The sequence below is a fragment of the Bos javanicus genome, chromosome 11 (assembly GCF_032452875.1).
Source record: "Bos javanicus breed banteng chromosome 11, ARS-OSU_banteng_1.0, whole genome shotgun sequence".
In the NCBI taxonomy this organism is placed as follows: Eukaryota; Metazoa; Chordata; class Mammalia; order Artiodactyla; family Bovidae; genus Bos; species Bos javanicus.
Genome location: NC_083878.1, coordinates 95,831,849 through 95,856,788, shown reverse-complemented (window position 1 = coordinate 95,856,788; position 24,940 = coordinate 95,831,849). Strand labels below are relative to the sequence as shown.

Here is a 24,940-nt window from a genome sequence, read left to right as displayed (position 1 = left end):
GGGTTCCATCCTTGGTCAAGGAACTAGATCCTGCATGCTGCAACTAAGGCCTGGTGCAGTCAAATGTTAAAACACCAGCTTGGGAATGTCCACTCACTGATTTCTACAACTTTTGTTGTATCTTGCAATTAGGATATCTGCAACATTTTTGTGATTAGTATTCATAACCAGCCAGTTAGTTACCTGGACATATTGCTGATAAAAAAAACCTTTATTAAGGTTTTTGCCCTGCCTGGGCTATCCAGTTCATCTCTTCACCTACCACAGTAGGTAAGAGCCAAAGGGATACATACATAGTGCAGACAATTTTGGAGATATGAAAACAACTGTTTCACTGAACTTTTCTGCAAGTAATTGACATTTAAAAGCAGTAAAAACATGGGTTTTATTAATCAACTGCAGTCACAATACAATCGTCATAGATTTCCCCCTCTGTATTCATTCCACCGAACACAAAACAGAGCAGTGTGTCAGCCTGACTTTCCTCCCGTGAGTCACCACCTTGAGTCACTCCTTTCTCAGTGGAATCCCCTTTCTCAGCATCACGGTTTACAGTGGCAGAATTTGAATCTTCTTTCTCAGAAGTACACGTCCCTGGCCACGGAATGATACACATGGAATGGTCCAACCGTCCAGTGGGTGAAGAATTCTCAAATTTAAGCAAGGTCCAATGCTGCTTTTCTATTTTGGGGGGAGAAAAAAAGTCTGTTAAAAATTTCCAAAAATGTTCAGTGATGTGCTATATCACCTGAGCCCTAAAAGAAACAGGAAAAGTCGGGGGCAGGGGGGTGGGGTACCCTAATGATACTCTTACAGCTTTGATGATGTCATTCCCTGAAAGTCTGGTTTTTATTCCTTCGGCCTTGGATGTGGAGTGGCCAAATTGAAAGACCGAAGCATTGTGATAGTTTCAAAGAAGGGTGATACTTGTTTAAAGACCCACAGTGAACATCTGCTCACCTATGTGATACTGGTACATTGTATTCAGGGCTCCTGTGGGAGTCATTCCTCCGAAGACATACAGGTGTTTCCCCACAGCCACAGCTGAGTGGGCAGCACAGCCTGTGGGAGCTGCCCCAGTGGGCCTTAGCTTCTGCCACTTCATGTCACCTGCCAAGAGATGGAAAGTGGGCAAAACCTGGCCTAGACAATGGTTTCAGACGGAACCTGTCAGACGTCTGCAGTTTGCAAACCAACCCCTGAACTTCACTCATAAAGAGTTCTCAAGATAATAGAGCAAGGTTTGGCGTGCACAAAAATTCCTTGGGGGAGCTTGAAATTCTGTCTGGATAGTCCAGAGAGGGAGGGAGGGAGGGGGCTCAGTCATCTATAGTTGTTAACAAGCATCCCCAGGTGATTCTGATGTAGGTGGTCTTCGGAGCACACTGAGGAATGTGATCTAAGCTTTGGTGACCATCACCATTAACTCCGTAGGAGCCCAGGAGCAGGTAAGGGGGTGTGTGTGTGTGTGTGTGCGCAAGCATGCCTGTATGTGCACACACATGCATGTCTGAAACAGTAACAGTTACTTTGCAACTTTGTGAGTGCTGACTAGACACTTCAAAAATCTGGTTTACTTTATTCTCATAGCTGCATAAAATTGCTACTACTCACTTCTGCCTACTTTCTTTGTTCTTGCAGATGAAGAAACAGGATTAGAGACGGGGAAGAAGTCCCACAGCTAGCAGGTGGCACAGCTGGAACTGCACTCAGGTCTGACTCCCAGATCTGTGTTCTCTACGCTGTAACGTGCTGCCTCAGCGCCTATTTCCTACCTATTTCTGCAGATAGTTGCAACTTTTCAGACAAGCATTTAAAGGAGGCAGGACCTCACCGGATTTTAGGTTTTAGAGAACAACCTGGGTAGGAAAGGAGGAAAAATAGCTAGGAAATAGTTCCTCCTACAACAGAAAAGGACTTTCTTTTTTTAAAATAAGCATTAAAACCCTGTTTGCCTGCCTGCAAGGAATGCTCCTGTGAAGATATTTTCCATCTGTCAGTTCAAGGCAGGGGTCCAGCAACTGGGTTGGAAGGGAGAATCACCGAGTCCAGCCAAATATCCTTGCCAGTGTCAGCCAGCCTCCAATGTCACCAAATCAGAGAACCCACTGTTTGGCAAGGTAGCCTGATACTTGCACAGCAGTTCTCATGCCTTCTGCCCATGGTTCCAATTCCTGTAGTCTGGAGCACTGCAGATTATGTTCATTTGTTTTTCTGTCCACTTTTTTTTTTTGGTTGCACTGTGTGGCAGGCAGGATCTTAGTTCTCCAGCAAGGGGTCATACCTCTGCCCCCTGCAGTGGAACCGTGAAGTCTTAACCACTGGACCACCAGGGAAGTCCCTGTCTGTCCACTCTTAACAGATATACACTCATCATCTGCGACCCGCCAGACATTGTACTCAATGATGGAAATACACTAAGGGAAAAAGAGACAAAGTCCCTGCCCTAAGGGACTTCAGAGTCTGGAAGAATGACCCCAAAAGTGTCCAGCCTCTCGGGACTTTTTTGAGGTCATTCAAACGCTTAAAGACAATACTCATGTTTATTCCTAACTTTCCTTTTCTCAGCATTTTTTAACAATTTAGCATGACAGTTCTGGTTGTCCACCTCCAGACACACTCTAAAAGTTATCCAGAGAATTAAAGGCTACAACTTGAAAGAAATCCAGTCCTTCGGGAAGCACAAGACACAATGAATTTTAATGAAAGAGAAGGGTTGTTGGAAGGATAAGAAAGAATTAATGGATAGGTCTTGGGTTGGCCAGAAAATTCATGATGAATTTTCTGTAAGATGTTACAGAAAAACTTGGACAGACTTTCTGGTCAACCCAATACATGGCAAACACTTAGGAAAGACTTGCTTTTATTATTATTATTATTCAGGTCACATTTGAGAGAATCTAGCAAAGAGTCTACTGGCTGGTTGAGAGCAAGGCTCTAGTCAAAGTATATTTTATTTAATTTTAAGCAGACAAGCAAGCCCCCATGCCCCCTACCCTACTTACTGATATCAATGCAATGGAGATCATCATAGAAATTGTCCCCTGCCAAGCCTCCATGGATGAAGAGCTTTGTCCCTGCTGCCACCATCACGTGACCATGTCGGGGGGATGGAGGTTTTCCATGTGTCTCTGGTTGTGACCAGGTCAGGGTGTCTGGAAAAATAAATCCCATGACATAAGGTGACAAAAGTATGAAGCAAAAATGTGAGGACTATACCTAAGCCTCACCTCCCAGCAAGTGGAGATGTGCTGAACAGAGAGCGGCCTGGGGGTCATTCACTGTGACTTGCCAGCCCAACCCAGGCCTCCCTCCATCCACAACCTTTACAGCCTCTGCTGATGTGTGTCCAAGACTAGAGAACTCACTACCTAATATGCCTACCCCTTCCACTGGGCATTAACGAACCACTTTGTGTTTTGAATTTAAAAAATACCTCCCTTAAGTTTCTTTAACCTTGAACTGCCCCAAAATTAAAAAGAATGAGCTTCCTTCTTCTGGGACAGACCTTCAGAGTATTCTCTTTTTCAAAACACTATCCTTAATTGATTAGCTGGAAGAGTAGGGGAAAAAAATTTACTACTTTTAAAGTTAGCAGGGCCTCCTGAAGTGGTTGTATAGGATAATGATTAGAATATAGGATTTGGAGTTAAAACTGGGTTATTTCACTGAATAATTATATGGCCTTGCATGTGTTAATTTTCTAAGCTTCAGTTAGTGCAGCTATAAAATGAAGAGAAAGAGAGTACCCGGTAATACCTACCTCTCAGGGTTGAAGTGTGGATTAAATGAGATGATACATGTAAAGCACAGGCACAAAGAAAGGACTCAGTACGAGAGTTATTAATATGAGTATGATCCTAATAGAGCGGATGCATTCTACCTGTTGATAACCCTTCATATCTTCAAAATTGTACATGTATAGAATTGAGGAAAATCAATCACTTCAACATACCAGAAAAGTCTTAAAGGAGTGCTACAAAAATTATCTTGGACAAAAGCCTGACAAACAATTTATCTCTGAATTACCATTTGCAACATGCCTGAAGGTTGTTCACAGAGCCCTCAGTGTTCCAAGAAATACAATTTGAAATAACCTGAGAAAGTTGATGCATATGCATACTTAAGTGGTAAGTATGTTTACCACAGTATTGTTTATATTAATAATAGGGGAGAACCAGAAATAGCCCCTAAGTCCATTAACAGGTGAATGAGTGAGTTATTGCTACAGTCATAATAGAATATTATGTGCTCATTAAAAACACTGAGAAGATTCATTTTGATATATGGCAAAACCAATACAATATTGTAAAGTTAAATAAAATAAATAAAAACACTGAGAAAACTTTGTGATTACTGGGGAAATGCTTACGTGAAAAATACAAGACACAATAGCACATCTAGAATTATCTCTACTATTTTTAAAAAAAGGACCATAATTGCACTGAAATGTTAACAATTTTGAGGTTATAGAATTATATATATATATACACACACACATATATGTAGGCATATATATATGTACATATATTTTTTCTCTCACAGTTTTATGTATTCAAAGCCAATATTTTTTTAAAACTGCTTTAAAAGAATCAGAGTCCATTTTTTTCTGGAAAAATTCGTATTGTGACATGTATTAATTTTAATTTAAACTTTAAGTTTTCAATTTTGCTTATTGCCTTTTTTCAAAAAAGGTGTAAAAACACAGGAAAATTATTTTTGTTACATGATATTTGTAAAGCGTTATTCATAAATGCCCACTACTAAAAGAAAGAAATGTAAATAAACACTACTTAGACAAAAGATTGGCAAAAGGTCTTACAATATTAAATATATTAAATATTCATACCATTTTGACCCAGTGATTCCACTCCTCAGCATCTATTCCACATTAAATGTTGTGTGCTGTGCTAAGTCACTTCAGTCATATCTAATTCTTTGTGACCCTATGGACAGTAGCCTGCCAGGCTCCTCTGTCCATGAGATTCTTCAGGTGTGAATACTGGAGTGGATTACCATGCCCTCCTTTAGGGGATTCTCCTGACCCAGGGATTGAACCTGTATCTCTTGCATCTCCTGCATTGGCAGGCGTGTTCTCTACCATTAGCACCACCTGGGGAGCCCTAAACATTGTAACACATACATAAATTAATGTATATATTCACTGTAACACTGTCAGCAATCTATAGGAAAATGACTGAATGAATAAAGGATGCCCACAGAAAAATATGCTTTGCAAGGAAATTGTTGGCTTAGGAGAGATCCATGATGTGTGATTAAATGAAGAAATAATAATAATACAGTGAAAATTTATTAGGTGTTTCCTATGTGTCAGAATGGCTATACACTATTACATTATCTCATTTAATCTTTCCAATTCTTTGTGTTAGGCACTATTACTATCTCCATTTTATAGCAAACTAAGGCCTAGAGAGATTAAGAAATTAGTCTAAAGTGATACAGAAAGTAGATGTCAGATCTGGTTCCAAGTCCACTTCCTGTGGCTTCAAAGTTTACGCTTTCAACTAAGATCTACCCTTGTATGCATGCGTGTTTAGTTGCTCAGTTCTGTTCGACTCTTTGCGACCCTACGGACTATAGCCCGCCAGGCTCCTCTGTCCATGGGATTCTCCAGGCAAGAACACTGGAGTGGACTGCCATTTCCTCCTCTAGGGAATCTTCCCAAACTAGGGACTGAACCCGAGTCTCCTGCACTGCAGGTGGATTCTTTACCACTGAGCCATCAGGGAAGCCCCTAAGATCTACCCTTAGACCCACAAAACTAAAAGTCAGAACAGTATTTATAATTAGTATTTTCATGTATGTGTTTTAAGTTTTCATATAATTTCAAAGTTCATAGAAAATTCATAGGTGTTCACATATACATATGCATATGATTTATAAATGCACAGAAAAATCTGGAATTTAGACTATTAGGAATAGCTAACAGTATTTACCTCTGTCTGGGCAGTGGGAAGGAAAGGCCTAAGGAGAAACTTTTTTCTCTTTTGCTTGATAAACTATACTGTCTACATTTTTTAAATTGATCAGTTATTTCTCTTTAAATGCAATTTTAGCTATGGGTAGAAGATACCAGCTAAGAGAAATACTGAAGAAGTCTAGAATTGAGACCCACAGCCAGGTTGTCATTTTCTAATCTGTTTCCTGCATCAGGTAAGCTGCAGGCCAGGGCAGCCCTGACCAGGTAGGAGGTGGCCCCAGGGGTCTCCCACCCCATTCATACTTGCATCAAACACATGAAGCTGCACATCCTGCACGGGCTGGGCACCTCTCTCTCCGCCCCCAAAGACATACAGCTGGTCTCCAATGGCTGCCGATGACGTGTGGAAAGTTCTTGGGGATGGCGGTGGGCCGGTCACCTCTGGGGTAGTCCAAGTCCTGGTATCTGGTCCAGAGAGAAGGTAGGCATCTAAATCCCCAGGCTGAGGGCCTCAGACATTGAGGCTGGGTAGGGTCACTTGGCAAACCCCAATCCCCAAGAGGGACAGGGTAGGTCTAGGCAGGGATCTCCTGCCATCAAATTCAAGGAGGGGTAGGGGACAATACTCAGAATGTGTCCAGATAGACCCAAATTCTCACGAGTGAAAAGCCACAGGTATAATTAAGGAGGACAATTTGTTTTTGGAAGCATTAAACATCCTTTCTGCACCCTATTCCCCTTTGCTGACTATCCTGCCCTGTGCCCACCCAGAGGAGCCCAACATTGAGCAAACTCATTCCCACTGGATGCAAGAAAGCAGTTTCTCAGGATATGTGGCCATTAAAAAAAAGTGGACAATATCATTACAGTCTTAGTAGTAGTAGTAGTCGTAATAGTAGTAGTAGTAGTAATTGTCCCCACTAAACACTATGTGCCAAATAAATATTTCTTCCCCCATTTACAGATAAGGAATTGAAGCAAAGATAAAGTCACTCATTTAAGATGGCATGACCAGTAAATGGCTGAGTTGGAATTCAAATTCCATTTCAACATCAAGATCTATGTATATTCCACACTTCTGACTTGAGAATGAAGTTCTACCACCTGGGCGGGTGAACAGAAGCTCATTTTTTTTTCAAAAAGAAGCACACATTTTACAGAAACACAAGCGGTAACTGAGCATCTTCTGTGGGCAGAATCACTGCCCTGAGCACCCCACCATCTCCATCATCCTCGGGCAATCCTGGGAGCAGGTGGAAAGTATCCCCACTTGGCAGATGAAGGAACTGAAGCTCAGAAAGTTTAAATCCTTTCCCCCAGTCACAGTGTTGGTGAGTAGTAGGGCAGGGCTCTGAACACAGATCTGTCAAAACTCCTACAGTCATTCCACTACTTCTTTTCTTTCTTTCTTCCTTCCTTCCTTTCTGCCATGCTGCATGGCTTGTGGGATTTTAGTTCCCCAACCAGGGATTAAACCCGAGCCCACGGCAGTGAAAATCCAAGTCTTAACCACTGGACCATCAGGGAATTCCCAGGAATTATTTCTTGACTGGGAAATTCTGTGTCTCGTGTAAAGGTCTTCATTCAATATACAAAGTGGTGCATGAAGCATTTGTAGTATGTGTGGGACTCAAAACATGAACCTGGAGACCAAACAAGTCTCAGCCTATATCCAAAGGATAATGGGGACTTCCCTGACAGTCCAGTGATTAAGACTCTGGGCTTCCACTGCAGGTGTCTTGGGTTCGATCCCTGGTTGGTGAACGAATATCCCACAAACTTCATAGCCAAAAAAAACAAACAACAAAAACTAAAAGCTGAAATAACAAAGCATAATGTAATTGCCTCTATAGCTACAGATCTTGGGGAACTTTTAGATCTTAGGAGGAGTTAGAAAGCATACAACCTTCAGAATAAAAAACAAAACAAAACAGAGGAATTATGGTACTGTCATAAAATTGAGATTGTGTGGCTGCCAAGTCAAATGCTAGCACAAATAATCAGAAAGGAATCCTAAGACTGAGGAACTTGCCTTAGTAACACAAGAAATTAATGATGCACTTATATCATTCATATTTCTTGGTCATGGTGTCAAACTATACTTTCCAGGACAGGAAAGGATCTGGTGGAAAGTCAATTTCTTTGACAGAAGCTTTCCAAATTCTTACTGTATTTTATTTAAAATAGATGCCATCACTGAAAAATTGAGAGGCCAGGGCTCTGGAACTGATTTCCATCTGTCAAACCATAGCTACATCAACCACAACAATTACTGAATGTTAACTATGAGCCAGACGTGAGTTAATTCTTGCCAAACCTAACAAGATAGAAATTATTACTGTCCCAGAATGACAAGAAGACCAACTGTTATACAAGTAAACCTATCGTTGACACAGGTAACCAGGCAAGAGCTGACTGTTACATGAAAAATGTCCAGGTTACTAGTAATGAACAAACTGCATATTTAAACAATTAGATACAATCGTTTGTGTTTTTTTACTTTTGCCCATCAAATTAGCAGTGCTTAAACATGATAAATTCAGTGCCAGTCAGGAGTGAAACAAGAACTATTAAACACAATTGGAGAGAGGATAAGTTGAAAAAAATCCTTCTAGAGATGGAGTCCCCTGGTAGCCTAGTGGTTAGGATTCTGGGCTTTCACTCTCTGGGCCCGGATTCAATCCTGGGTCAGGGAATTGGGATTGCACAAACTGTGCAATGTGGCCAAAAAAGAAAATTTAAAAAAGTCTTCCTGGAGAACAATTTGATAGCATGTACTAAAAGCCTTAAAGTAACAAACAAACAAAAAAAAAGCAAAGTCCAGGGTTTTATCTAGTTCTTTTATTTCTGGGCATGAATTCTAAGGCAATAATTTGAAATACATTTTCAATGACTTCTGAACAAAGATATTCACTACTTTGTTATTTATAATGATAGAAATCTGAAGACAGCCTACATGTTAAAAAAAAAAAAAAACAGAGGAATTATGGTATCATCATAAAATTGAGTGTTATACAGCCATTAAAAATGATTTTAGCAAAGCTTTGTTGATAGGGAATCATTTCTGTGCTAATTATGAAATTAAAAAGACACAACAGTGTAATGGTAAAATACAAAGATCTCAGGTTTACAAAAATGCAGAGAAAAGACAGAAAGGAAGTACACAGAACTGTTATTAATATTAATAGCCTTATATACAGGCTATAGCAATATAGCCTTATATTGATATTAATAACCTTAATATCATAGGATTGTGGATGGCTTTTGTCCACTTATTTACACTTTTTAGACATTTTTCAATGCATATTGAAAAATTTACAAAGAGCAAAACAACAAAAAAGTGTTTCTAACTGACAGAAAGTCAGGTCCACCCCCATGGGTGGCTCAGCAACATCCTTGCAGCAGTGATGTCCCCAAACTGCTTCCTCTGTGACAAAACTGCCAGTGAGACGAGTCAGGAACTTTGTACTTTTTGGCTAAAAGAAACATACTAAGAGGATCTCGAGCAGGGTTTCTAAACTTTGGCACTATTGACATTCTAGACCAGACAATTCTTTATTGTGAGAGGCTGCCCTATGCATTATAGCAGGGGTCCTCAGCCTCCAGGATCTAATGCCTGATGATCTGAGGTGGAGCCGATGTAATAATAATAGAAATAAAGTGACAATAAATGTAATAAGTTTGAGTCATCCCCAAACCATGACTCCACCCCGCTCCCACCCCTGTCCATGGAAAGTTTGTCTTCCACAAAACCAGTCCCTGGTGCCAAAAAGGTTGGGGACCACTGCATTACAGGATGTATGGTAGCATCTCTGGCCTCCACACATTAGATGCCCTGCCCCAAGGTGCAACATGCCAACTGTCTCCTGGGGGGCACAATCACCCCCATTTGAGACCTCTGATAGAGGAGACTCGGATTCGAGCCTGCTCACGGCTCTGATTCCCCGATGACTTTAGGAAAGTCACCCCCCGTCGCTAGACCAGGTTGCCCACTTGGCATAACTGTTTTCTGAAGTCTCTTTCAGCTTTGACTTTTCAGAAGTTGATACTTTGTGCAACTTAGGAGGAAAACAAAATATCATTTATGATTTTCAGATTCTATTCGAAGTGGAAATGTCTATTTTTCTATGAGGTTAGCAAAGGTTAAATGGATCAGTCAGTAAAATCCAAATGGGACTTTGGTACAGGAATGGAAATTGGATTTACTTATTCATTTTTGTAAATAAAATAACCATCAGCTACTTACCAGGATTCAGAACTTGCAGGCAGTTTCGATTTCCTGACTGGTCGGCCCCTCCAAACACCCAGATGCTGTGAGGTGTGCAGGAGGGAATGAAGCTGGTGTGCTCGTACCGGGGCAGGAGGCCCTCTGAGGTGGCTAAATCCCACTGGTGTGTTCCTAGAAAACATTTCACCCAGTTCCTAGATTGGGGCTGCCAGTGGTTTATAGTGGCTGACAAACTTGGCGGAGGGTGAAAAAGGAAAAAGGGGTTAAAAGTGTAAGTGAACAACCAGCAGATCACTTAAAGGGAATGTGGTCAACCTCCAGAACATTTTACATCAGACACTTTGGGGGCTGTCGGCCTGTCCATAAACCGTATTCTATGGGGTCAAGCTGGTTTTAGAAAAGGCAGAAGAACCAGAGATCAAATTGACAACATCCGCTGGATCACAGAAAAAGCAAGGGAGTTCCAGAAAAACGTCTATTTCTGCTTTATTGACTATGCCAAAGCCTTTGACTGTGTGGATCACAATGAACTGTGGAAAATTCTGAAAGAGATGGGAATACCAGACCACCTGACCTGCCTCTTGAGGAATCTGTATGCAGGTCAGGAAGCAACAGTTAGAACTGGACATGGAACAACAGACTGGTTCCAAATAGGAAAAGGAGTCCGTCAAGGCTGTATATTGTCACCCTGTTTATTTAACTTATATGCAGAGTACATCATGAGAAATGCTGGACTGGAAGAAACACAAGCTGGAATCAAGATTGCCGGGAGAAATATCAATAACCTCAGATATGCAGATGACACCACCATTATGGCAGAAAGTGAAGAGGAACTCAAAAGCCTCTTGATGAAAGTGAAAGTGGAGAGTGAAAAACCTGGCTTAAAGCTCCACATTCAGAAAACGAAGATCATGGCATCCAGTCCCACCACTTCATGGGAAATAGATGGGGAAACAGTGGAAACAGTGTCAGATTTTATTTTCTGGGGCTCCAAAATCACTACAGATGGTGACTGTAGCCATGAAATTAAAAGACGCTTACTCCTTGGAAGGAAAGTTATGACCAACCTAGATAGCGTATTGAAAAGCAGAGACATTACTTTGCCAACAAAGGTCCGTCTAGTCAAGGCTATGGTTTTTCCCGTGGTCATGTATGGATGTGAGAGTTGGACTGTGAAGAAGGCTGAGCGCCGAAGAATTGATGCTTTTGAACTGTGGTGTTGGAGAAGACTCTTGAGAGTCTTGGACTGCAAGGAGATCTAACCAGTCCATTCTGAAGGAGATCAGCCCTGGGATTTCTTTGGAAGGAATGATGCTAAAGCTGAAACTCCAGTACTTTGGCCACTTCATGCGAAGAGTTGACTCATTGGAAAAGACTGATGCTGGGAGGGATTGGGGGCAGGAGGAGAAGGGGACGACAGAGGATGAGATGGCTGGATGGCATCACTGACTCGATGGACTTGAGTCTAAGTGAACTCCGAGAGTTGGTGATGGACAGGGAGGCCTGGCGTGCTGCGATTCATGGGGTTGCAAAGAGTCAGATATGACTGAGCGACTGGTCTGATCTGATCTGATCTGATGGGACCTGCCCCATCTCCCCATCCCAGAGATAGATCCCAGGAGACTGGGTTATACTACACCTTGACTTCCTAGCTTTAGCTGATAGAGCCAAAGGTAGTCATCAGACCCAAGACGAGCCCATCAGAGCCTCTCCCCCAAGAATTTGGAATTCAAATAGATTTCTGGGTTTGGGCGCCCATCTTCTACCATAGGTGGAGAAGCAGAGAAAGCCACGGTGTGGAGAAGAGAAGAATGAAACATCTACATAAAGGAGCAGATCCCCCTAGAGATTCCTCTGGTGTCCAATGACTGGGACTCTGAGCTCCCAAAGCAGGAGGCCTGGGTTCGATCCCTGGTTGGGGAACTAGATCCCACATGCCACAGCCAAGAGTTTGCATGCCTCAACTAAGACCTGGTTCGGTCAAACTGAAAAAACAAACAAACAAACATATTTCTCCCATCTCCCTGCAGAATAAGGGAGAAAATAGGCAGTTTTTGTCAGCTTTCTAAGTCCCGCCTCCACTCTCTCCAGAGGCTAGGCCAAATTCCCTGCCCATGGATTCTCTCTCTAGGTTTTTTAATTTTTTTTGGTTGGTGAAGACAGTTTCTATTACCTCTAGGTAAAGGACTTCTGGCTAAAACAATTCCACAGACTATTAATACCTGACTTCTTAGTGATTTTAATTAGTAAACCACTCACATAGGGCCTTCACAGGCATTGTCTTGTTAGATCATTACAAGTGCCAAGTGCAGCGAGTTATTATGGGACACTGAACCCCAGATGGTTTAGGTGGTTTAGCCAGAGTCACAAAAGTAGTAACAAGTCGCAACAGAATTATAACTGTACTAGATGGTAAACTTCTTGAGAGATGAAAGAGATTTAATTTACCTTTGAAATCCTAGTACAGTGTGTAGAAATTCAAATGCCTACAGAGAATTGGAGGAAATTGTGGAGAATGGGAACCCGGCAGGTCAGTTGCAAAAAATTGTCACCATGCAGACATCCAGGCCTACTGATGTCAGATCTTCCAAGACTACAACAGAGGCCAAACAACTTCAAGTTTTACAAGTAGACTCCTGCACATGTGGTTGATACACAACTAAGATCAAAACAATAACACCCATGTTACATGAACCTAATAAAACACGTTAACAACACATTTTTGAACTGTGGTTCTGAAGAAGACTCTTGAGAGTCCCTTGGAAAGCAAGGAGATCAAACCAGTCAATCCTAAAGGAAATCAACCCTGAATATTCATTGGAAGGACTGATGCTGAAGCTGAAGCTCCAGTACTTTGGCCCCCTGAAACAAAGAGCTGACTCACTGGAAAAGACTCTGATGCTGGGAAAGACAGAGGGCAGGAAGAGAAGGAGGAGACAGAGGATGAGATGGTTGGACGGCATCATCAACTCAACAGACATGAGACTGAGCAAACTCTGGGAGATAGAGAAGGACAGGGAAGCCTGGTGTGCTGCAGTCCATGGGGTCACAAAGAGTCAGACACAACTTAGCAACTGAACAACACCACACCAGTTTTCTTTTGCCATTATGTAATACACAGTAGTCACTTGTTAGTTCATTCATTCATCCAAATACTTATAAAGCACCTACTCTGTGCCGGGTGCTATGATAATGGCTGGGGATGCAATGAGAGGTAGTATAACGATGTTGAGAGTTCTCTGATAACCTAGAGGTTAGGATGCGATGCTTTCACTGCCGTGAGCCAGGCTCAATAAGCTGCATGGCAGGGCAAAAAAAAGAAAAAAATACATATTTATAACCATCTTCCCTGTTTCCAAGGAGCTTATACTTTGGTAGGGAAGATAAACAAGGAAACAATCCCATGTGAACAGGGTTGTGAAGAGGGATAAAGATGGGAAAGTACAGGATGCTATGGAAACACAGAGAGTGATTGTGTCATTGTCATTTATGTTAGGAAATATATATTTGACCTTCATCTGTTTAGGCAAAGAGCTCTGAAAACCTTTGTGATGACCTAAGTAATAAGACTGGTAAGTGTCTTTTGTTATTGATGACAAACCCCCTGTTAACCACACCTGAGTTTATGGGGGTTTTTTGGCCACACCATGAGGCATGTGGAGTCTTATTTCTCGTACCAGAGATCCAACCCACTCCCGCTACACTGGAAGTACAAAGTCTTAACCACTGGATCACCAGGGAAGTCCCTGAGTTTATGTTAATAAGGTGACTTTTGGAAAGCCCCTAAAGATGGGGGCTGGTTGCCAGGGGAAGAAAGTGTGAGACTACAAGGTTAGAACTTTCAGCCACAGACAACCCCACCTCCAGCTCTGGGGAGAGGAGACGGATGGAGGTTGACAATCACCAACGGCCTTAATGTAATCAATTACTCCTCCAGAAAAAAGGCAGGATTCAGAGTTTCCGGGTTGGTGAATACATGGAAGTGTTGCAAAGGTAGGGCACCTGGACGGGGCACAGGAGTGCCTTTCCCCACATACTTTGCTCTAAGCATCTTTTCTGTTTGGCTGTTTTCCTGAGCTTGGTGGCCTCTTGAGGAAATTAACCAGAAATTAATGGAAGCTGAGGAGGGTGTCTATGTACTTCTATGCGGAGTACATCATGAGAAACGCTGGGCTGGAAGAAGCACAAGCTGGAATCAAGATTGCCGGGAGAAATATCAATAACCTCAGATATGCAGATGACACCACCATTATGGCAGAAAGTGAAGAGGAACTAAAAAGTCTCTTGATGAAGGTGAAAGAGGAGAGTGAAAAAGTTGGCTTAAAACTCAACATTCAGAAAACGAAGACCATGGCATCTGGTCCCATCACTTCATGGGAAATAGATGGGGAAACAGTGGAAACAGTGTCAGACTTTATTTTTGGGGGCTCCCAAATCACTGCAGATGGTGACTGCAGCCATGAAATTAAAAGACGCTTACTCCTTGGAAGAAAAGTTATGACCAACCTAGATAGCATATTCAAAAGCAGAGACATTACTTTGCCAACAAAGGTCTGTCTAGTCAAGGCTATGGTTTTTCCTGTGGTCATGTATGGATGTGAGAGTTGGACTGTGAAGGAGGCTGAGTGCCAAAGAATTGATGCCTTTTTTTTTTTTTTGAATTGATGCTTTTGAACTGTGGTGTTGGAGAAGACTCTTGAGAGTCCCTTGGACTGCAAGGAGATCCAACCAATCCATTCTGAAGGAGATCAGCCCTGGGATTTCTTTGGAAGGAAAGATGCTAAAGCTGAAACTCCAGTACTTTGGCCACCTCATGCGAAGAGCTGACTCACTGGAAAAGACTCTGATGCTGGGAAGGATTGGGGGCAGGAGGAGAAGGGGACAACAGAGGATGAGACGGCTGGATGGCATCAGTGACTCAATGGACGTGAGTCTGAGTGAACTCCGGGAGTTGGTGATGGACAGGGAGGCCTGGTGTGCTGCAATTCATGGGGTCGCAAAGAGTCAGACACGACTGAGCGACTGAACTGAACAGAGGAGGGTGTCAGGGGACCCTCCCATTTAAAGGGGTTGGTCAGAACTGACTGTGGCCTTGTGATTGGCATCTGAAAGGGAGCAGGGAGAATCTTGTGGGTCTGAGCCCTTCACCTGTGGGCTTGGAGTCTAACTCCAGATAGAACTGAGCTGAGTTGTAGGACATCCAGCTGGTGTTGCAGAATTATCTGCTGTGGGGAAAAAATCCCCACGTATTTGTCAGTCAGAAGGCAAGTACTGAAGGTGTGTCAGGAGGTGGCACAGGAATAGAGACGAAAAACAGAAGAGTTGCCCCTTTTCAGTGGCAGTACCTAAACTAGTCCAGATATACCAGGGCAAGCTTCCTAATGAAGTGACTTTTCTTTCATTCATTTTTGTTTATTTATGTACTTTGGCCGTTCCACGCTGGCATGTGGGATCTTAGTTCTCTGACCAGGGATCAAATGCGTGCTCCCTGCATTAAGAGAGCAGAGTCTCAACCACCAGGGAAGTCCCTGGAAGTGACATTTAACCTGGGGTCGCAAAGATGGAAAGCAGTCAGATGACAAGGAAAAGTGTCCCAAGCAGATGGAACAATATATGCAAAGGCTTGGAGACCAATAGAGTTCAAGAAACCAAAGGATATTCAGTGGAGCAAATGCGGTTTCGGAGAGCCAGGAGATGAAGCTGGGGAAGGCCTGAAACTGAGGAGTGACATAATCAGACTTATATTTTATCAAATACTCACCTGAGTACTGAAAATGCACTGCACAGGGGGTAAGTTTGGAAGCAGGCAGATCAGTAAGAAGGTTGTTTTAAGAGTGTAGCTGGGAGACACTGAGGCTTGGACCACAGTAGTAGCCATGCAAATGGAAAGACATGGATGAAAATAGAGATGTTTAGGATTTGGTGATGTGGATGTAAGAGGTGAAGGAAGCAGTGTCTCCTAGACAAACATCTGATAAATGAGTGGCTGGCTGTCCAGGGCTCCAAATGGACTCTTTGCCCCAAATCAAGGGGGGCTTAGTTTGGTGGATATATTCCTGGAGTCTGTTGAGTTTTTAGGGACTTTTCAGTGATGTTCAGTGAACTAAAATGGACTAGAATGGGTGAATTCAACTCAGATGACCATTATATCTACTACTGTGGGCAAGAATCCCTTAAAAGCAATGGAGTAGCCCTCATAGTCAACAAAAGAGTCCAAAATGCAGTACTTGGATATAATGTCAAAAACAACACAATCATCTCTGTTCATTTTCAAGGCAAACCTATTCAATATCACAGTAATCCAAGTCTATGCCCCAACCAGTAACGCTGAAGAAGCTGAAGCTGAATGGTTTTATGAAGATCTACAAGACCTTCTAGAACTAACACCCCAAAAATATGTTCTTTTCATTATAGGGGACTGGAATGCAAAAGTAGGAAGTCAAGAGATACGTGGAGTAACAGGTAAATTTGGCCTTCGAATACAAATCAAGCAGGGCAAAGACTAACAGAGTTCTGCCAAGAGAACGCACTGGTGATAGCAAACACTCACTTCCAACAACACAAGAGAAGACTCTACACATGGACATCACCAGATGGTCAACACCGAAATCAGATTGATTATATTCTTTGCAGTCAAAGATGGAGAAGCTCTCTACAGTCAGCAAAAACAAGACAGGGAGCTGACTGTGGCTCAGATCATGAACTCCTTATTGCCAAATTCAGACTGAAATTGAAGAAAGTAGGGAAAAGCACTAGACCATTCAGGTATGACCTAAATCAAATCCCTTATGATTACACAGTGGAAGTGACAAATAGATTCAAGGGATTAGATCTGATAGACAGAGTGCCTGAAGAACTGTGGACAGGGGTTCATGACATTGTATAGGAGGTAGTGATCAAGACCATCCCCAAGAAAAAGAAATGCAAAAAGGTAAAATGGTTGTCTGAGGAGGCCTTACAAATAGCTGAGAAAAGAAGAGAAGCTAAAGGCAAAGGAGAAAAGGAAAGATATACCCATCTGAATGCAGAGTTCCAAAGAATAGCGATTAGAGATAAGAAAGCTTTCCTCAGCTATCAGTGCAAAGAAATAGGGAAAACAATGGAATGGGAAAGACTAGAGATCTTTTCAAGAAAATTAGAGATACCAAGGAAACATTTCATGTAAAGATGGGCACAATAAAGGACAGAAATGGTATGGACCTAACAGAAGCAGAAGATATTAAGAAGAGGTGGCAACAATATACAGAAGAACTATACAAAAAAGATCTTCATGACCCAAATAACCATGATGGTGTGATCACTCATCTAGAGCCGGACATCCTGGAATGTGACGTCAAGTGGGTCTTAGGAAGCAACGCTATGAACAAAGCTAGTGGAAGTGATAGAATTCCAGTTGAGCTATTTCAAATCCTAAAAGATGATGCTGTGAAAGTGCTGCACTCAACATGCCAGCAAATTTGGAAAACTCAGCAGTGGCCACAGGACTGGAAAAGGTTAGTTTTCGTTCCAATTCCAAAAAAAGGCAATGTCAAAGAATGTTAAAACTGCTGCACAATTGCAGTCATCTCATATGCTAGTAAAGTAATGCTCAAAATTCTCCAAGCCAGGCTTCAACAGTATGTGAACCCTGAACTTCCAGATGTTCAAGCTAGATTTCAGAAAAGGCAGAAGAACCAGAGATCAAATTGCCAACATCCACTGGATCATGGAAAAAGCAAGAGAGTTCCAGAAAAACATCTACTTCAGCTTTATTGACTATGCCAAAGACTTTGACTGTGTGGATCACAGCAAATGTGGAATATTCTGAAAGAGATAGGAATACCAGGCCACCTGACCTGCCTCTTGAGAAATCTGTATGCAGGTCATGAAGGGACAGGTAGAACTGGACATGGAATAACAGACTGGTCTCAAATAGGGAAAGGAGTACGTCAAGGCTGTATACTGTCACACTGTTTATTTAACTTACATGCAGAGCATGTCATGCAAAATGCCAGGCTGGATGAAGCATGAGCTGGATTCAAGATTGCCTAGAGAAATATCAATAACCTCAGATATGCAGATGAAACCACTCTTATGGCAGAAAGCAAAGCAGAACTAAAGAGCCTCTTAATGAAAGTGAAAGAGGAGAGTCAAAAAGCTGGCTTAAAACTTAGCATTCAAAAAATGAAGATCATGGCATCTGGTCCCATCACTTCATGGCAAATAGATGGGGAAACAATGGAAACAGTGAGAGACTTTATTTTTGGGGGCTCCAAAATCACTGCAGATGGTGACTGCAGCCATGAAATTAAAAGATGCTTGCACCTTGGAAGAAAGCTATGACCAACCTAGGCAAGATACTAAAATGCAGAAACATTACTTTGCCAGCAAAGGTCCATCTAGTCAAAGCTATGATTTTTCCAGTAGTCATGTATGGATGTCAGAGTTGGACTATAAAGAAAGCTGAGCGCTGAAGAATTGATGCTTTCGAATTGTGGTGTTAGAGAAGACTCTTGAGAGTCCCTTGAACTTCAAGGAGATCAAACCAGTCAATCCTAAAGGAAATCAGTCCTGAATATTCATTGGAAGGACTGATGCTGAAGCTGAAGCTCAACTACTTTGGCTACCTGATGCAAAGAACTGACTCATTTGAAAAGACCCTGATGCTGGGAAAGATTGAAGATAGGAGGAGAAGGGGATGACAGAGAATGAGATGGTTGGATGGCATCACCAACTTGATAGACATGAGTTTGAGTAAGCTCCAGGAGCTCACATACAGCAATTTCCCACTGGTTACTTATTTTATATATGGTAATGTACATGTTTGAACTAATATTCTTAGGAATGATCATGGCCAGCAGCACAAAGCCCTGCTCTCTAGCCAAAGGGCACTTGCTCTGTAGCTTCTGGTCTTTTTTTTTTTAACCATGCCACATGGCAAGGTATCCTTGTTCCCCCACCAGGGATCAAATACATGTTCCCTACAGCGGAAACTTGGAGTCCCAACCACTGGACCGCCAGGGAAGTCCCCTCCACTGCTGGTCTTACCCAGATCTATGGTGTGCACATCTGAGAAGCTTCTGTTTGGATCTGCTCCCCCAACAATGAAGACCTTCCCTCTCTCGGCATCACCAACAGGGGGTAAATATGAGCAGCTGTGACCAACCCGTGCACAGGGGCTGTCTCCAACCAGGGTCAGGGTGTACCTGCCAAAGGGAGGATATATTCAGGAGGCCTGAGCAGAGAATAAATGCAGCAGTGTGTTCTTTGCACTCCTCATGGAATAGTCACCAGAGAGAAGGGTCTTATACACACACAGACTTTTAAAATAATACCTAGCAAAGCAGCATTTTTCTGATTAACAACAGTACTGTCCCTTTGCACATAACCTTTGATTTTTTACTTCTGTCCCTACTTTCATCTCACATTAACCTCCTGAGGATGCCCTGGACTAGTTATTGTCCCCATGTGGTAGAGGCAGAAACTGATACACAGAAATGTTCAATGGTATGTCCTGGCACAAGATGGTACTTATGAGCACGGCTTGCCCATTCAGACAGACCTAGTTCAAGTCCTAGTTCTCATGCTTTCTCCAGGTATGCCCCTTTAGAAGTCACTTTAGTTTCCTCATTTGTAAAATGAAGATAGCAATAATTATACCTGTGAAGAATGAGATGCACTCTTGTTACACAGCAGGGAACGACTCAGTAAATGATAGCCGGAGCTTTATATATAATCACGTGAGAACCAACAGCACCAAAGCTCCCACCACTAGCCAGTAATGCTTCCCTCTGCCAAGTAATATTCTCCATCCTTCATTGAATTTTAAGAGCTTTTCCAGATTACTCATAAAGCTTGACCTGATGGAAGCCAAAGCTAGCTCTTTGAAAAATCAAATACAGGATCCATTCATTCCATTCTGTAAAGTTATTCTGAATGCAGACACTTCAACCTTTCTGGTTGGAAAAGAAAATTCTCTAGCTGTTTTTCTGGCATTTGGGACTCTTGGCTCTTCCCTCCTCGCACCTTTCTCCTGGCCTGGCTTCCCCACTCTTTCCTTTTGGTTCTCTATCCACCTGTCTGGCTGCACTTTCTGCTTCCTTCTCTGACTCCTTTCCCTCCAGCTTTCTTCCAACCCCCATGGATTCTTTGTCTTAGTCTAGGTTTGCTTATCTGATCAATTCTATGTGTACTGATGGCTTCAATTACCACCTATTTACATGTTCATCAGTGATTTCAAAATCTGTTTCTTTTCCAGATCTCTCTTTTGATGTCCAGATTCACGTATCACATTACTGCCCGAATGACTGCTAACCATGTACCATGCCTACCGCTAACTTTGCTACAACCCTGGTTTCACTCAACTTGTACAAAACCCCTTTGAGGACAGTACCGTTATCATCGGAGTTTTACAGCTACGGACCTGAGGCTTAGAAAGGTTAAATAACTTATTCAAGGGCACACAGCCCTCCAGCTACATGGTGAATAAGACAAAAGAAGTCCCTGCTTCATAGCCCTGCCAGACTAGTTGGGAAGAAAAACACTAAACAGGTAATTTCACAAATAACCACTTCATTTCAACTGTGCTATAAGGATAACTGGATATACAGTATGAGAACATATCACAGGGGGTCCCTCCTCTGTAAGGAGAGTTGGGTGGGGACAAGAGTGGTCACAGAAGACTTCCTAAAGGAGCCCCATTTTAACTGAGATCTGAAGTATGAGTAGAAGTTATTAATAGCTGGGTAAAGAAAGGGACAAAAGATGGGGGGAAAGGGTGATCCAGGTAGAAGGACCAGCCTGTTCAGTTCCTCAGTGGGAGAGTGCAAACCACGTTAAAGGAAGAGAAAGAGAACAAAGGGTGAGCAGGGGGTCGTAAAGTTGGAAAAGTAGGTAGGGACAGATTATGCAGGGCCCAGTGGGTCATTTTATGGACTCTGGTTTCTATCCTAAGACCAACACAGAGGAACAAAAGGCTTTTAATCCAGAGAATACCATGATCAGATTTTTGATGGGTAGAGGGCAAAAGTGAACACAGAGAAGGCAGATCAAAGGCTGTCCTCCAAGGTCCTGCAGAAGCACTGCCTCCTCTCTACAGCCCTCTATGAGCCCTGCTTCAGCACTGATCGCTTTTCATCACCATCACCACGTTAGTCTGCAGCAGCCCCCACACTGAGACTATTCATTCACCTTTGTACCTTCAGCATCTACACCGTAACTGCCCGTCAGGCCAGTGTTAGTTGTTGAATGAAGGGTGAGTTGAACAAGCACTCAAGAAACAGTGAAGCCAGTTTAATCTAATTCCCTGAAAACCTTAAAAAATGAGTCACAGCTAGGGGGAAGACACAGTGCTGGAGCTGAGGATGCCAGATGGCCAGTGTCTTACTCGTCTTGGTAAATGGATTCTAATAAAATCAACATCTGCTCTGTGATAATTATTGCCCCACTACCTTTCCTCCGAAGACCTTCTCAGACAGTTTGAGTCTAATTACCAGAAACTGCAGACAGTTTCATCTCTACTGTTTTTCATAGATGATCAAATATGTTAGTAAACTACTTATAAATGAAACAAAAACTCATGTGTTTCTCTGTCTGAATCCTTCCTTACAGACCATGTTTCTTTCCTGGGCTTGTTTCCAGGCTCCAAGACTGGCAGCTGCTTCATGATGTCCTATGCATAAGACAGAAAGGCACTCTTTAGACATTGACGATTATCTTCTACCTAACACACAGAGATTACTTCCCATTTTAAAAAATTTCCTGTTGATACACCCATTTCTAGGGCCAGATCTGAAGCACTACCAACCTTTTGATAAAAACTTACATTTGGAAGGCAACAATAACACAATTTTCTTAATCCAATTAGAGAATTTTTTTTGCTTGAAGTTTTCTGTGTCTATGGTTTTCATGGGTAAATGGCATATATCAAAATAATTTTGGAGGTCATAAGGTATTTATATTTATCAAAATATAAAACACTTTAAAAAGCTGAGAAATACCAAACTCTAGGATAACTCTTGGCCCCAGAATGACATTCAAAGCCTTCTGGTCTCAACCTTTTCAGGAGCTCAACTCTAAATTTCTTGCTATATTGAGCTGTTCTTACTATATTTGTTCCTTTTAAATGTCTTTCATAACTTGCATCTTAGGCTGCTTCCCTTACCTGAAATGTCCCTTCCCTTCTGGTCAACTAGCAAAGTCCTAGTTAACCTCCAAAGTCCAGTTCAACTGTCCCATCCTTAGTGAAACCTTCCTTTATTTGTTCCTTTCCTCTTACATTCTCAAGTTATTCTTCATCCGAAGGTATCCATTAAGCTATAGTAATTGCAGGATCACCCTTAATGTAATTATCTATTTAAAAGTCTCTAGACTAGATTCTAGACTAAATTCCAAGGGAGCTGGGCCTCTCCGATGCATTCAGAGAACCAACTAGTGCCCGGTATAGAGCAGAAGTGAGGGATGAGTGAATGATGAAAGAAAATAGATAACATTTCCGGGACGTGAATGGATAAATCCAACCTTCAGCCTAAGCCACTAACTGCTGTTCCCAAAGCCCAAAGCTCAGTGGCATAAACTTCACCTGGCCCGGGACCTCCCGCAGCAGCCCCTGCCAGTCCCATCCCCCAGTCCCATCCCCGCGTGGCAGCGATAAGCGATAGGAGACAGGGTCAGGAGAGAACCGGCTGGTTCCTGTCCGTCAGTGTGGCTGGGCCGGAGCCTGAGGAGGTCTACCCGGCGTTTTCTACCCGGCCTAGCTCCATTCCCCTAAAAGATGCAGCCGCCCCCGCCCGGGATCGCCTCCAACCGGGGTCCCGGAGCACCCCGACTCAGCTCCAGACTGCATTACCTGCGACGGTTTAGGCCAGTCCTGGGCCGTGGCTCCGCCCCAGTGGGGGCGGGTCTTAGACCTTCGCTCCTCCTCCAGACCCCGGAAGAGCGCGGCGGCCAACCGCTCCCAGCCTGGAGGACTGGGTCCCCGGGGCGCGCCCTTGGAAGGGAGCGTAAGGGGTCCTGGTGTCCCAGGTGAAGACCTGTTTGTGTATTTCTCCAGAGCTGAACTGGCCAGGTCTTCCTGCGGGCCCTACCTCCCCGGCGGAGTAAATAAGGCAGGGCTACTTGGAAACGATTTCTAAGCGAAACGCCAGGGGTTGGGCATCTGTTTAGGTGACCCAAATCCCCATGGGCTATCTTAAAGGAGCTAGGATATTTTCATTTCCAGCGGTTGTTAGAAATGGTTTCTGAAAGGGAGAGTTGAGGGTGCTTTCCCGGGTGTAAATTTCTCTGCGCGATCTTTAGGCCAATTCAAGCTTTGGCGCTTTAAAAAGCTGACTCATTCCACAATTAGCATTTGTAACTCTGGCAGGCACTATGCTGAACCTGCAAGGAGATCAAACCAGTCAATCCTAAAGGAAATCAACCCTGAATATTTATTCATTGGAAGGACCGATGCTGAAGTTGAAGCTGGAATACTTGGGACACCTGATGCGAAGAACCAACTCATTGGAAAAGACCCTACTCATTGGAAAAGACCCTGATTCTGGGAAAGATTGAGGGCAGGAGGAGAAGGGGAGGACAGAGGATGAGATGGTTGGATGGCATCATTGACTCAATGGACATGAGTTTGAGCATGTTGGTGAGTTGGTGATGGACAGATAAGCCTGGCTTGCTGCAGTCCATGGGGTTGCAAATGAGCATCCGAACAACAATGCTGAACCAGGCAAACTTGCCCCCTGGCCTCTTGGAGTTTACAGTCTTAACTAGAGAGAGACGGAAGGAAGGAGGGAGGGAGATGAAACAGAAAAACCAATAACTAGGTACATTCATAAAAAGTGCAAGGAACAAAAAGTTCATCAAGAAGAGTATCTATTCTCATGGAAGTTACTCTTCTTTGGCCCCATTGTCACCGGTCTGTAAAATGGAGCTAATAAGATTTCTGTCACAAGGCTATGGTGAGGAATACACGAGCTAATGTATATAAAGTGCTTAGTGCCCAGTGACTGACACAGAGCTTGTTCAGTGTTTAGCCGCTGAGTCGTGTCTGACTCTGCCTCCCTGTAACTGCAGTATGCCAGGCCTCCCTGTCCTGCACCATCTCCCAGAGTTTGTTCAAACTCATGTCCATTGAGTCCACGATGCCATCCAACCATCTCATCCTCTGCTGCCCCCTTCTTCTCCTGTCCGTAATCTTTCTCAGTATCAGGGTCTTTTCCAATGAGTTGGCACTTTGCATCAGATGGCCAAAATATTGGAGCTTCAGCATCAGTCCTTCCAATGAATATTCAGGGTTGATTCCTTTAGAAATGACTGGTTTGATCTCCTTGCATTCAAGGGACTCTCAAGAGTCTTCTCCAGCACCACAATTCGAAAGTGTCTGTAAAATGTAATGCTATTCCTAGCTGTAAATGAACTCTAGACACCAGTCCTGAGTTAGAAGTGTTCATCTGCATTATTGTTGGTCTCTTTCATAACCACAGGTTGCCGGTGGTTTTCCAGAAACTGGAGAGCTGGTTCAACTGTGTCTATGTTCCTGAGAAACCCACAATCAGGAAGATTGAGTTATATCCTGGGAACTGGAAGAAACAGCTAAGGAAGGAAACCACAGAAGCTCCTGTGGTACAGAGCTTCAAACTATGCTAGCAGAGTGGGAAGCGGACAGACGTACTTGGGGTCACATCCAGGCTCCAGTGCTAACCATCTGAACTTGGCATCTGGCAAGTTCATTATCCTCTCTGAGCTCTGGGTTCTTCATGTCTAAAATGGAAATAGTAAATTATCTACCTCAAAGAGGGAGT

General features: G+C 43.0%; 1 protein-coding gene across 4 annotated transcripts; it reads right to left on the bottom strand.

Annotated features, from left to right (window-relative positions):
- Positions 1–366: 366 nt before the first annotated feature.
- On the bottom strand, positions 367–23,074 carry RABEPK (Rab9 effector protein with kelch motifs). 4 transcript variants are annotated; one of them, XM_061431304.1, is made up of 8 exons: positions 22,996–23,074; positions 21,761–21,819; positions 19,197–19,354; positions 10,188–10,340; positions 6,245–6,406; positions 3,006–3,155; positions 961–1,110; positions 367–681 (listed from the first exon to the last, which is right to left on the bottom strand). In XM_061431304.1, exons 2-8 carry the CDS (start codon positions 21,811–21,813, stop codon positions 389–391), a joined length of 1,119 nt encoding a protein of 372 aa, XP_061287288.1. In that variant the 5' UTR covers positions 21,814–21,819; positions 22,996–23,074; the 3' UTR covers positions 367–388. The 4 variants fall into 4 exon arrangements, with proteins under 4 accessions (XP_061287288.1, XP_061287289.1, XP_061287290.1 ...); XM_061431305.1 differs by lacking the exon at positions 22,996–23,074 and adding an exon at positions 22,729–22,808; XM_061431306.1 differs by lacking the exon at positions 22,996–23,074 and adding an exon at positions 22,426–22,566.
- Positions 23,075–24,940: the final 1,866 nt, after the last annotated feature.

Bases quoted from the DNA above. Each gene is read 5' to 3' on its own strand.
- RABEPK (XM_061431304.1), bottom strand. From the start codon at position 21,813: ATGAAGCAGCTGCCAGTCTTGGAGCCTGGAAACAAGCCCAGGAAAGAA. The intron at 6,407-10,187 runs GTAAGTAGCTGA...TCTCTGGACCAG, and splicing joins CCTGCAAGTTCTGAATCCTG to ATACCAGGACTTGGACTACC. The intron at 1,111-3,005 runs GTAAGTAGGGTA...ATCTCTTGGCAG, and splicing joins TCTCCATTGCATTGATATCA to GTGACATGAAGTGGCAGAAG.